Below are 13,684 nucleotides of genomic sequence, written 5' to 3'. Positions count from 1 at the left end.
CAAAGACGTTGGTGGTGAACCAGCTGGTGACGTCCATGCTGTGGCACCGACTCTTCTCCCTGCACCCCCCCATGAGCCTCGTCAACGCACTTCAGAAGCGAGTCCTCGACTTCTTCTGGTCGGGTGGAGGACATCGGGTCGCGGCTGGGGTCCTGGCCCTGCCACTGGACGAGGGCGGTCACGGGCTGGTGTGCGTGCGGAGTCAGCTGGCCACCTTCCGACTGCAGGCAGCGCAAAAGTTCCTGCACGCTGCCCCTGCACCGGCCTGGAGCGTCACGGCCTCCTTCCTCCTGAAACAGCTGGGGAGTCTGCAGTGCTCCAAGCAACTATTCTACATGGACCTGCAGGGCCTCCTACTGGGACAGCTGCCACCCTTCTACAGAAGCGTCCTGCAGACATGGAGCTCCCTTGCCGTCAGGAGGCTGAACCAACCGCGATCGGCTGAGGATCTGGTCTTCGAACCGATCCTCAGGAACCCACAGACAAAGCTGCCATCCACCACCACCCCTGGCATGGAGAGGCGCCTCGCCAACGCGCGGCTCACCAGGATGGGAGATCTGGTGGAGCCTGAAACACGGGGCCGGTGGATCGGACCAGCAGACGTGGCCACAAAGACAGGGCTGCAGTCGCTCCGGGTGGCTGCCCGGATCCTGGCCGAAGCCAAGGGGGCCTTCTCAGCGGCAACGGGGAGAACGCCCCCCATCGGCGTTGGGGATGACGAGGCCCCTCTCGATCCCCCTCCACCGGAGCTCTCAGTCGTGCCACTGCATCGCCAATGCCGACAAACGAAGGCGGATCACAACCTGTGCCGGCTAGAAGACCTACCAGAGGTGGCCTTCGCAAATGTAAAGAGGAAGGTTCTCTACTCCTACATGGTCCGGTTCCACCAACAGGACACCCTGAGGAGCCACAAGGACCATGCCTGGAGGAAAGCCCTGCCCTGCGTCTCTCCGGAGAGGCCTCGCTGGAGGCAACTCTACTGCAGACCGACGTACAACCGCATCGGCGACCTCAGCTGGAGCATCGCCCACGGCACCGTCACCACCAACGTCTCCCTGGCGCGCTTCACCGACACGTCCCCGGAGTGCCGGTTCTGCGGTAAAGTGGAGACGGTGGCGCACCAATATGTGGAGTGCAAGAGCCTGGACTCGCTGTTCAAGGTCCTGAGAAACATCCTCCTAAGGTTCAGCCTCCACTTCTCCCCGACGGTCCTCTTCTTTGGATACCCGAAGGGCAACAGACCCCAACATCTTCAGGGGCTGGTCAACGTGCTCTTCGGCTACGCCAAGCTCGCCATATACAGGGCAAGGCAGGTGGCCCTGGAGGGGCAACGTCCAGCCAGCAGCCTGGGCATCTTCCACGCTCTGGTCGGATCAGGGTGTGGCTGGAGTTCCACTTCGCGCGGCTGACCCACGCCGTGCCGGCCTTCAAGGAGCAGTGGGCGCTGGAGGAGGCCGTGTGCTCGGTGGCAGATGACGGAGAGCTCTGCATGCAGATCTAAGCTACCCGTCGGAGGCCGTTTGACTGTGGGAAGGGCAGCGTGCAGATGCAGCACTTGTCGTAGTTATAAAGAAAAAAGAGCGAGAGAGAGGCAAATGGAGTAGGAAGAGAGGGGGCAGAGAGAGAGGGGGGGGCGGAGAGGGGGTAGAGAGAGGAGAGGCAGGGAGGGGGGTAGAGAGAGAGGGGGGGCAGAGAGGGGGGTAAAGAGAGAGGGAAGGGGAAAGAAAAAAAAGTATATTTTGGGTCTTTCATTTAAAAAGGGGGGGGGGTTACATAAAGCAAAGCATAAAAAAAGAAAAAAAGAAATGATGAACGGAGCAAAGTGCCGACTACACCGAGCATCTTCTTGTTTCTTCTGATCGTAAAAAAAAAGGGTGGGGGGAGAGGGTGGGGGGAGAGGGTGGGGGGAGAGGGTGGGGGGAGAGGGTGGGGGGAGAGGGTGGGGGGAGAGGCGTGGAGGCACTGCTGTAATCATAGCAGTTACCACCACAGCATTATGCATTGCTGTATTCAGAACAGGTACCAACACAGTATGCACTGCTGTTATGAAAGCAGGTACCACCACAATATGCACTGATGTAATCATATCAGGTAGCACCACAGCAGTATGCACTGCTGTAATCATAGCAGGTACCAACACAATATGCACTGCTGTAATCAAAGCAGGTACAACCACAGTAGTATGCACTGCTGGTATCATAGCAGGTACCACCACAGTCAGTATGTGCTGCTGTAATCATAGCAGGTACCATCACAATATGCACTACTATAATCATAGCAGGTACCACCACAGTCGGTATGCACTGCTGTTATCATAGCAGGTACCACCACAATATGCACTACTATAATCATAGCAGGTACCACCACAGTCGGTTTGCACTGCTGTAATCATAGCATGTACCATCACAATATGCACTGCTGCAATAATTGCAGGTACCACCAGAGTTAGTATGCACTGCTGTAATCATTGCAGGTACCACCACAGCAGTATGCACTGCTGTAATCATAGCAGGAACCATCACAGTCAGAATGCACTGCTGTAATCATAGCAAGGACCACCACAGCAGTATGCACTGCTGTAATCATAGCAGGAACCTTCACAGTCAGTATGCGATGCTGTAATCATAGCAGGTAGCATCACAGTCAGTATGCACTGCTGTTATCATAGCAGGTACCACCACAATATGCACTACTATAATCAGAGCAGGTACCACCGCAGTCGATATGCACTGCTGTAATCATAGCATGTACCATCACAATATGCACTGCTGTAATAATTGCAGGTACCACCAGAGTCAGAATGCACTGCTGTAATCATAGCAGGTACCACCACAGCAGTATGCACTGCTGTAATCATAGCAGGAACCATCACAGTCAGTATGCACTGCTGTAATCATAGCAAGGACCACCACAGCAGTATGCACTGCTGTAATCATAGCAGGTACCACCATAGCAGTATGCACTGCTGTAATCATTGCAGGAACAACCACAGCCAGTTTGCAATGCTGTAATAATAGCAGGTACCCCTACAGTCGATATGCACTGCTGTAGTGATAGCAGGTACCACCACAATATGCATTGCTGTAATCATAGCAGGTCCCACTACAGTCCTTATGCACTGCTGGTATCATAGCAGGTACCACCACAGTCAGTATGCGCTGCTGTTATCATAGCAGATACCACCAGAGTTAGTATGCACTGCTGTAATCATAGCAGGTACCACCACAGCAGTATGCACTGCTATAATCATAGCAGGTACCACCACAGTCGGTATGCACTGCCGTAATCATAGCAAGGACCACCACAGCAGTATGCACTGCTGTAATCATAGCAGGAACCATCACAGTCAGTATGCGCTGCTGTAATCATAGCAGGTACCATCACAGTCAGTATGCACTGCTGTTATCATAGCAGGTACCACCACAATATGCACTACTATAATCAGAGCAGGTACCACCGCAGTCGATATGCACTGCTGTAATCATAGCATGTACCATCACAATATGCACTGCTGTAATAATTGCAGGCACCACCAGAGTCAGAATGCACTGCTGTAATCATAGCAGGTACCACCACAGCAGTATGCACTGCTGTAATCATAGCAGGAACCATCACAGTCAGTATGCACTGCTGTAATCATAGCAAGGACCACCACAGCAGTATGCACTGCTGTAATCATAGCAGGTACCACCACAGCAGTATGTACTGCTGTAATCATTGCAGGAACAACCACAGCCAGTTTGCAATGCTGTAATAATAGCAGGTACCCCTACAGTCGATATGCACTGCTGTAGTGATAGTAGGTACCACCACAATATGCATTGCTGTAATCATAGCAGGTCCCACCACAGTCCTTATGCACTGCTGGTATCATAGCAGGTACCACCACAGTCAGTATGCGCTGCTGTTATCATAGCAGGTACTATCACAGTCAGTATGAACTACTGTTATCATAGCAGGTCACACCACCATATGCACTGCTATAATCATAGCAGGTACCACCACAGTCGGTATGCACTGCCGTAATCATAGCAAGGACCACCACAGCAGTATGCACTGCTGTAATCATAGCAGGAACCATCACAGTCAGTATGCGCTGCTGTAATCATAGCAGGTACCATCACAGTCAGTATGCACTGCTGTTTCATAGCAGGTACCACCACAATATGCACTACTATAATCAGACCAGGTACCACCACAGTCGGTATGCACTGCTGTAATCATAGCATGTACCATCACAATATGCACTGATGTAATAATTGCAGGTACCACCAGAGTCAGTATGCACTGCTGTAATCATAGCAGGAACCATCACAGTCAGTATGCACTGCTGTAATCATAGCAAGGACCATCACAGCAGTATGCACTGCTGTAGTGATAGCAGGTACCACCACAGTATGCACTGCTGTAATCATAGCAGAGCCCACCACAGTCCTTATGCACTGCTGGTATCATAGCAGGTACCACCACAGTCAGTATGCGCTGCTGTAATCATAGCAGGTACCATCACAGTCAGTATGCACTGCTGTTATCATAGCAGGTACCACCACAATATGCCCTACTATAATCATAGCAGGTACCACCACAGTCGGTATGCACTGCTGTAATCATAGCAGGTACCATCACAATATGCACTGCTGGTAGGAGTCCCAGGACAGGCCCAGGTGCTATGGGTTGACTGCTGTGCCAGCTGGGTGCAGGAGGAGTTCACGGGACAGACCCAGGAGCGGTGGGTTGACTGAGATCACTGGCAGAGGCAACGCCTGTGCTCCCCACTGTGTGCGTATGAATTCAAATATTGTACCGTACTTTCCTTCCTCTCCACGTTTATACAATGTTCACCTATCTCCACCAACCCGGTTTGGTCAGCGTGGTGAAGTATGGTCAATTAACCTCCTCTACAACACACTCGTTAACAACAATGCATTGAAAGGACATGTATATAATTGTCGACGTTTCGAGCAATGCTCCTACTTCATAGCAGGTAAACAGATATAGTGGGTACCGAGGGTTTGAGACCAGCGCTGGCTGACACCATGGGGGCCTCGTGACAATCACACAGCACAACAGTACAGCATTAGAACACGTAATTTGTCAATTGCATGAACGTGAAATTTCGTAAAATCGAACTTTGTAAATAGAGAGATACTTGAACATGAAGCAGGCCACCTCCATAACCTTCTTCCATTCCTCTCTGAAGGCCTCACCTCTTTTTAATAGCCCATCCCCTCCCTCTTCCCTCCCCACCGTTCCATTTTGTTCCGTTCCTTCCCTATATCTCTTGCATGAAGCCACATGTCCTCTGTTCGGGACACTCATTCCTCGGCCCTTGCACTGCCCTTGCCATATAAATCACTTTGTTTTTGTTACAGCTTTTAAATGTTGGAAAGCGTGCCTTGACCAAAGGTGCTCTATAAATATAGAAAAGGATAGGATCCCAGCTATGACCACATCCAGCACCTACATCACACAAATGTACTATCCCCATGTTAACAAAAATTAGTAACTATATATGACCACAAACCTATTGAGCAGAAGTTATTTCTGGGCAGTATTCGGGTTACGAACCTAGTTCGTTCCTGAGACCTGTTCGAAATTCGAACGGTTCGTAAGCCGGCAGTTCAGTTTGCAATTGCGAGTTCGCATTTTAAATCAATATTTTTCTTTTTTATATATATATTTCATGGAAGTGGGCGTTCGTAAGTCGGACACTCGCAAGTCGAGGACTGTCTGTTTACTTTGGGTTAGATGGTTTGAGTATAAAGGCAATATTCAGATATACTCTCCACCATCCGTCAGAGCAAATCAAATCGAGTCACGTGGGAACCAATACCAATTAATTTGTTTTTTTACAATCCGTCTTTGAATCGTTGGTGACCGGGCTGAGGCCATCAGCTAACTATACCGGGAGAGCCCTGCCAGTCACAGGCAGGGTGCCACGGTGACTAGGAGATGTTAACTACCTCGCCTGCTATGCCTGTTGTATACTATGCCTGTTTGGAGATTGCATGCCACTTTCTCTTCGTGGTCGCTGGGATTGTTCTCCATATTTGGAATCAAAGTGCGTTAAGAGTATTTGACTGCTGCTACAAATGTACACGTGATTAATGATCCACTTCGTTGAGCTATTATTTGTGGCCAGGTCGCTTATTTAAAAAAAAGCTGTATTACTTAGTGGACTTTACCTGGTAAAATAAAAATAAAAGTTTAGTTTCAGTAGCCGGGGTTGAACCCAGCTTCTCAATGGTACCAGTCCAGCGCTGATCTTTGAGCAACCTGGCTACCTCTCTAATTGTCGACACGACGACTATGCGATGTGGCATTATTTCAAGCGGTTGGTGCATACGCATTTATTTATTTGGATGTGGCAATGCTAAAGTGAGTGGTGCAGTATTGATTAGTGCGCTAAACTGTGAACCCAGCGATATGTAGATTTGGAGGTTGGTTTACTCCAGATAAGAATGCAAATTACACCAACGACCGAGTGCAAACGGCTGGAAGTCGTGTGGGGCGCTGTTGCGCAATCTGTAGGTGGCAGGCTGTCTCAATCGCCCGGAGGGGTGATTCATTGCAGGGCTGCGCCACTATCTCTATGCAAGCAGTCGAGAATACATGACTGATAACGGCTTGCAAAAGTTCAGTAAACTATATTTGTGCAAAGTAAAAAACAATAGGCAATAAAGTGCATATAATCAGTACGTGCCGTGTTACCACATTGTATGTTAATTTACTTAAATAGCATCGTGCAAATATGTTCTCCTACAAACGAACTCTATTCTCATTGCCATGAACTAAAACGTAATCTTGTCAAGTTTAACAAAAGCTATAAATCGCGACGTTATAAACTAAAACTAACCTTTGGGATTTATTGTCAAGCAGAGGAGTGTAACCTACATTCATCTGGGGGGGATGGGGGAGGAGTGCACGTTTTACCGCTCACCACCAACGCCTTCGTGCTGTTCCACGTTTCAGACACCATGGGACCAGCCCGACAACGCATCCACCAGAAAGACACAGAGCTTAACGTGTGCGTAACCACTATACGCGCCCAGCGAAGCGTGGACCTAAAAGGTTTGGATCGATCGTTAAGCGTTTGGTAAGTGACCTGTTGACCAAGACACTACCGTCCTCAGAAGGTGCAAGGGAATTCACAGTTTTATTTACCAGTTAAACTCAACTGTGCTCTTAGCTCTTGTTCAAAGGCGAGCTGGTCACACGTAATGATAGCTGATGATCGCAGTAGCTGATATCACCAAACGTGAGAATTTATAACAGCAGTCTAATCATCTGAACCAAGGAACCCGGATAAAAACCCAAGCTCCGACCACCACAGCGAGAGCACACGCCGACTCCAAAAGTATAACAGAGGCACCGCCAGGGTCCAGCATGACCTCCTGTGTACCGATCGAGGGAGATAACATCTTCTCAGCGGCAAATAGCAGTGAAACATTGCCTTAGCATTAAAATTATGGATTCACATCTCCAATACAATATTTTGGGGAAACTATCTGAACGTGGTGCTCTGGATGGATGACTGCTTCTTCTCTGTCTTGTTTTATTTATCCACACAGTCTCAATGTAACTCTACATCTCTGTGAATAAACCACATTATACATATCAATCTAGCGTCCACGCAATGATCCCCTCCCCCTAGCCCACACACCCCCTCTTTCCCCCCCCTTGCCCCGCCCCCCGTTCTTACCTAGAAACCTCTTACCATGGCATCTCTCTCCCACTTCAGTAGAAAAAAAAAACTTATTGCTGTTGGGTTTCCCACCTGATGATGATTGCTTGTGTTGCAATAGAAACGTCGTGATTTTATTTTATTTTATACCTACGTGACTTTACCGAAAGAACCAAAGAGTATTATAAATATCTATAAATATATGTTGGCATATATATCTGACCATCAGTGAACGTGAAATAAAACTCGTGTTCATAGCCCTGCACAAGTATTTGAGCCTTGGGACGCTAGTTCGACTCCCACTCATGGCCACCAACAATAGTGGTGATTATCTAAACCGGTTCTGGGCCTCCCCTAGGTCGACTCAGCCTCAAATTATAAAATGGTGCGGTAATGCAGTTTGACTTGGTGCTGGCCACCCACCTTGTGTGCTGTGCCTGCCGTTATTAGGTGCTCACTAACAGCTCCATAAGTCTATTAAAGCGATATGGGGAATCGTTTTCTGTGTTTGGTAGAGAAACCTTTCTAAAAAAAAGATTTCCCATGTGGGTCGCTCGACCTCTAAATTAATCAGGCGTAAAAATGTGATTTGATCAACTTCTATGGTTAACGGGACAGTCTATGTGTGGGTGATGTTTACATCCACGATAGCATGGTTGGCTAAGTGCAGTGCAAAATAAATTGAACATACAAACAACAACAGGACGTTTCCTTCATCTGACCACTGCTACATAGAAGCGACTTCTCTGTCCGTGGCCAGGAGCAGCTTCAAAGCCCCTACATTTACTTTAGCCGATGATATCACAAGTGATGTCCACCGTTGTTGTACAGCAGCCCTTTTGAGTGCATTCCATTGTAATGAGAGGCTGCCCTGCTGCAATTAACTCGTCACCACACTTGCGATCTAGAGGTCGATCCTTAGGCCTGGCATTTGGAGCGACGCTGCAAGCTTCTTAAATCTCGCTGCCTCTGTCCACCCAGCTGCGTAAATGGATACAGCACAGTTGTTCGATCGGCAGGTCGCATGCGGTGGTGGGGTAAAGCGTGGATAACTCCCACCTCTTCCAACAAGGGAAGCATCTTGCAGGGCTGCACCTTTACTGACCGCACCGTCATTGATAAACCACGACGTGCATGGGTCCACGTATGACATGCGAGTAGGGGGTCCACGTGCAGCGTGCGAGGATGCGAGGAAGGGATTCACGTGCAGCGTGCGAGTAGGGGGTCCACGAGCAGCGTGCGAGGAGGGGGTCCACGAGCAGCGTGCGAGGAGGGGGTCCACGAGCAGCGTGCGAGGAGGGGGTCCACGAGCAGCGTGCATGGAGGGGGGCCACTTGCGGCTTGTGAGGAGGGGGTCCAGGTGCGCCGTGAGTGGAAGGGGTCCATGTGCTGTGTGCGGGGAGGGGACCCACGTGCGGCGTGTGAGGAGGGGTCCAGGGATCTGTAAGACAATCTCTCTGAGACGGCGCTGCTGAGCGTCATCGTTGTCTCCATCGTTGACGAATGCTTTGTTGTCTCGACCAACAGCACCCCTCTTTGACTGCTGGCCCGACGACGACGACTCCACGTAGGAGAGCACGTGCAGCAGCGTGAACAACCTGAACGGGGGCAGAGGGGGGGGGGCACGGAGGGGAAGGGGGAGGGGCACGGGGCGCCACGGTGGCAAAATGTCAGGAGTTAACGGGACAGACCTAGGAGCCAATGGTTGACTGACTGAGATGACTGACAATGCACCAGCTGTGACCCCTACTGTGCCAAATTGTTGTGTTTAGCTGCCCGGTGCTCTGCTTATGGATGCGAGCATCGCTCCTCTGCCCTCCATTATTGCTGGTGGGCGACTGCCTCCAACTGCCAAGTAGCATCTCCTCAGGAGTGGCCAATCTTGAGACCGCTGGTACCAGTTATTGGCAAGTCCACTCATCTCTATATATCCTCTTGTACCATATCATTCCTTTTTTCCCTAGCCCATGCCGTGCCCTTTTAGTCTGATCTATCCTGCCAAATAATAGCTGCTTTGCCATGCAGTGGCTGGGCATGGGGGCTACATGACCCAGCCAACACAGCCACGCTTGTGAGAGGAGCTCACCAATGGGAATGTGTCTAGATCTTTTAAGAATCTGTGAGCTCCTGACACAATCCAGTCTGGTTAAACCCAGGATGCATTGTAGGCAGGGTGACCTGAATGTTTCTAACCGGTGCAGATGTTACTTTAGACACCTCAACATCCTTCTCGAAAGAATAAAGAAGGGAAGATATCAATGTGGTCAAAGAAAATCCTGAGCTTCGCATGGAATGACTAACCAAGTAGTTTCCACCCAGTGTTACACAGCCGATGAAAAGACAATGCTGCCCGACTGTTTCGGAGTGAGACCTCGGCTGCGAAACCGGAGCTGGTCATAAGCACACTGCCCACACTCACATAAAGGCAAAGACAAGGATCTCCTGGATAGCCTTAAGATATTGTTGGGGCAAGTGCTGTCAGCGAGTGGCACCTATGAAGGCCCGTACGGCACAAGGGGGGAAGTCCAGGACCATTTCAGATAATCGTTACTGTTGTTGGTCACTGAGTCGGCATGCACACACACCCCCTATGGCCACGCATGGGTCGACCCCCTCCCCTCCTCCTCACCTGTGGTACAGCATGGCCAGGAACTGGACAATGAGCATGCTGGAGAAGGTGATGAGGAACATGAAGGCGAGCGGCAGCACGTCGATGACCGTCCCCTCGTTCTTCGTGCTCGGGATCTGGATGTAGACGTCGGCTCCCACGAACTGCAGTGCCAGGGTCGCCACCAGCCACAGTGCATTGATCATGAAGTAGACGAAAGTGCCCTGCACGTTGGGACAGACAGACCAGGCCTGATTTACATTGCATTGGCCGAGTGGCAGGGGGGATGACCCCGGGCTGTTTATGGATCCCCTCTTTGTGCGTTCATTTTTCTCCCCCACTGTCCACTCTCGACGCCAAATGGTCACTTCTGTTGTTATTGTTTTATTGTTCATGTATTTTACAGGATTAGCGGATTATTGGAACAATTAATTCGTAGGAATAATAAGGCATAGGTAATTCAATGTCGTTTAAATCTTCTTCTACCACATGCCAAGTACCGTAAGTACTCGCTTAACGCCTGCTGTTTGCACAACGCGTTGTCGCTGGAACGCAATTTTTCTGTTATCGAAGCATCTCCGGTACTCGCGATGACGCGTTGCCAGTACCTTGTTTCTTATCTCGAAGAGTTCCTGCTTCACGCGTTTCCTGTGATCGTCATCTTCCTCCAGAGGCTTGAGGTAGTCACTGATCATGCTCTTCCAAAACTCGTTTTCCTCCTATGCATTCCCATCCACGGGACAATACTCTGATAGTGCGCTGTTTTTGAGTTGTATGCCTTTTGGCGTCTTCTGGTCCAACACCAGTGGAGACTAGGCTCTAAAAAAAGCCGTCTCGGGTGTGGACCAATCAAATTCAAGGACAGTGCATATTATTATCAGAGTTGTCTCTTTTGTTTGCATTTTGACTGCTTGTATTGTGGTTATTGCAAACATGATGCCTTGAATAAAGGTGCCAGTTTTTTGTGCCAGTTAAAAGGGTAAAACCTTTTACTATATCTTGTTACTGGCAAAGGAGGTCTCATAATGTAAATGCTCACCCCGAGCCCTCAATACTCTGATAGTGCGCTGTTTTTGAGTTGTACGCCTTTTGGCGTCTTCTGGTCCAACACCAGTGGAGACTAGGCTCTAAGAAAAACCGTCTCGGGTGTGGACCAATCAAATTCAAGGACAGTGCATATTATTATCTGAGTTGTCTCTTTTGTTTGCATTTTGACTGCTTGTGTTTTGTTGTTATTGCAAACATGATGCCTTGAATAAAGGTTTCAGTTTTTGTTCCAGTTAAAAGGGTAAAACCTATTACTATATCTTGTTACTGGCAAAGGAGGTCTCATAATGAAAATATTAATATTCTTGGTTCTTTCAGCAAAGTCACGTAGAAGGGAAACAATAAAATAATAAAAAAATAAACAATAAAATTCTTACGACATTTCGACTGCAACACAAGCAATCATCATCAGCTGTGAAAACCACAGCAAGAAAATTTGAAAAAATGGCGGTTTTATTAACGTTAGCACCACGTAGAGCGATTTTACAGTTTGTTCAGATGGACGAGTCCATCTATGTTCAGAAAAGATGAGGGGGGAGACGAAAATAATGGATGCGGTCTGAAAGCCACCGTAAGCGTGAACAATCAATTAAGACCCGAAATGGTTTATCAAATCCTTCCAATGATTGCTAAGCCAGAATCCATCTTCTCGGTTGAAATTGTCTCTGTGTTTGTATATGTGGATAGCCTCATGAACGAATCTCTCATGGTAGCCAGATGGCTTGCAAAGAACCTCTGTCTTGGAGAAGTCAATGTCATGTGAGCCTACTGAATTATAACAGTGATCTGCCACGGCCGAGGTATTGGTCCTACCGTGTTTTAGGTCTGCTTTGTGTTCACGAATGTCGTTTGGTTTCTCTAATGTAACTACTACCACAGATAATTTTGTTGTTTTAGATTTTTATTATTTTATTGTTTCCCTTCTACGTGACTTTACCGAAAGAACCAAGAATATGAATCCCTGCAGTCACGAAGGCTTTAAATCAAAATTAATATTAATGGTAATTTGTAATGCCCGATCACTGCACAGTTATTTGCTCGCTTTCGACGAGAGACATAGGGAGGGATTCAGAGACACGAGGAGGAATCACATATAGATGGGAAGGCAGCAGCAATGCACACCATGAGACAGTGCTACCAACAATTGCCCAAGCTCTGCAGTCCTCTGCATATAAATGTGTTCTCGGCCAATTAATGATTGTTCACATGTGGCAGAAAACCGGAGCAACCGGATAAAATGCACGCGTGTGAGGGGGCAACATTATATCCTATACAGACGGAACAGGTGGATTCTACATTTGCTGTACCACCCGCTCCTGGCAAGCCAGGGCGCGGCTCCTTTCTGACGCCCACTGGAACTGAAATTCACGGCATCTTCTCAGTGTGTGATCCACCAACCACGTGTAGCACCAGCGTAGCCACCACCACCTCCAAGAATCATGACATCACTTCCTGTCCACTGTCCAGAATTGTTATCCAAATTGCACTGTCCTTGCTCGAGATAAAAACTGCGAGTGGAACTCTCCCAGAACAATGTAGTGAAGCCCTACACGATAACTAGTGCTAAGGTACCTTTTTTCAAAGTCTCAAAGCCACACATTAGAGGAACGCGCCACTTGTTTGATCGTCACAGAAAACGACACTCAGTCAACTGACGGCAATATTTGGACATCTGGCCAATGCGTTGAACAATTAAGCGAGACAGGCAGCCGGGGGAGGGGAATGATGACTTCTAAATTAATTGAGTTGCTTAGTACAAGATCCCCAACATTAATGTAAAATCTTAAACGTAAACATCTCGATATTATTTTGATAGATTTGTTTATTTCAGTAGGAAGGGCCCAATTAGCTGCCAGGCAGTTTCCTGATATATTTTCTTCATTAAAGTTGGTTGTTATCTTCTGGGCACTTATACACGAACTTGGACAAAGATCAAAGATCCTCCGTGTAGTCTTAACAGACTGCTGGGGCACGTGCTGTTAGCGACCACCTCTGAAGGCCAGCACGGCACACGAGGAGGTGGGTGGCCAGCACCACGTCCGGCCACCTTTGTCTCTTCAATTTGGGATATTTATACACTACACCAGGTACTCATTTGAGGCTGAGTCGACCTAGGAGAGACATAGGACCGGTTCAGATAATCGTCACTGGTGTTGGTGACTGAGCGGGAATCGAACTCAGGTCGCTCGTTTCTAAGCGCAGTGTGTTAACCACTGCGCCACCACTCCCCACAACGTATATGTAGCACAGTACAAAGACCGACACAGACATAAAAACACACAGACATAAAGACACACAGACACAAGGACGCACCTGATTGAGGCTGCACCTCTGCGTGACGGCGT

General features: G+C 48.6%; 1 protein-coding gene across 1 annotated transcript; it reads right to left on the bottom strand.

The window, feature by feature from the left end:
- Window positions 1–8,224: 8,224 nt before the first annotated feature.
- LOC142924003 (uncharacterized) lies at window positions 8,225–10,502 on the bottom strand. Its single transcript, XM_076065188.1, has 2 exons — window positions 10,314–10,502; window positions 8,225–9,282 (listed from the first exon to the last, which is right to left on the bottom strand). The coding sequence occupies exons 1-2, from the start codon at window positions 10,496–10,498 to the stop codon at window positions 8,589–8,591; spliced, it is 879 nt and encodes a 292-aa protein (XP_075921303.1). The 5' UTR covers window positions 10,499–10,502; the 3' UTR covers window positions 8,225–8,588.
- Window positions 10,503–13,684: the final 3,182 nt, after the last annotated feature.

This window comes from Petromyzon marinus, chromosome 7 (assembly GCF_048934315.1).
Source record: "Petromyzon marinus isolate PM22_M1 ecotype Great Lakes invasive population chromosome 7, UKy_Petmar_22M1.pri1.0, whole genome shotgun sequence".
Taxonomy (NCBI): Eukaryota; Metazoa; Chordata; class Hyperoartia; order Petromyzontiformes; family Petromyzontidae; genus Petromyzon; species Petromyzon marinus.
This window is presented reverse-complemented; position numbering and strand designations above follow the sequence as displayed.

Excerpts from the sequence above, each read along its gene's own strand:
- LOC142924003 (XM_076065188.1), bottom strand. The coding sequence starts at position 10,498 with ATGATCAATGCACTGTGGCTGGTGGCGACCCTGGCACTGCAGTTCGTG. Across the intron at positions 9,283-10,313 it reads CTGGCCATGCTGTACCACAG|GTTGTTCACGCTGCTGCACG; the intron begins GTGAGGAGGAGG and ends GCCCCCGTTCAG.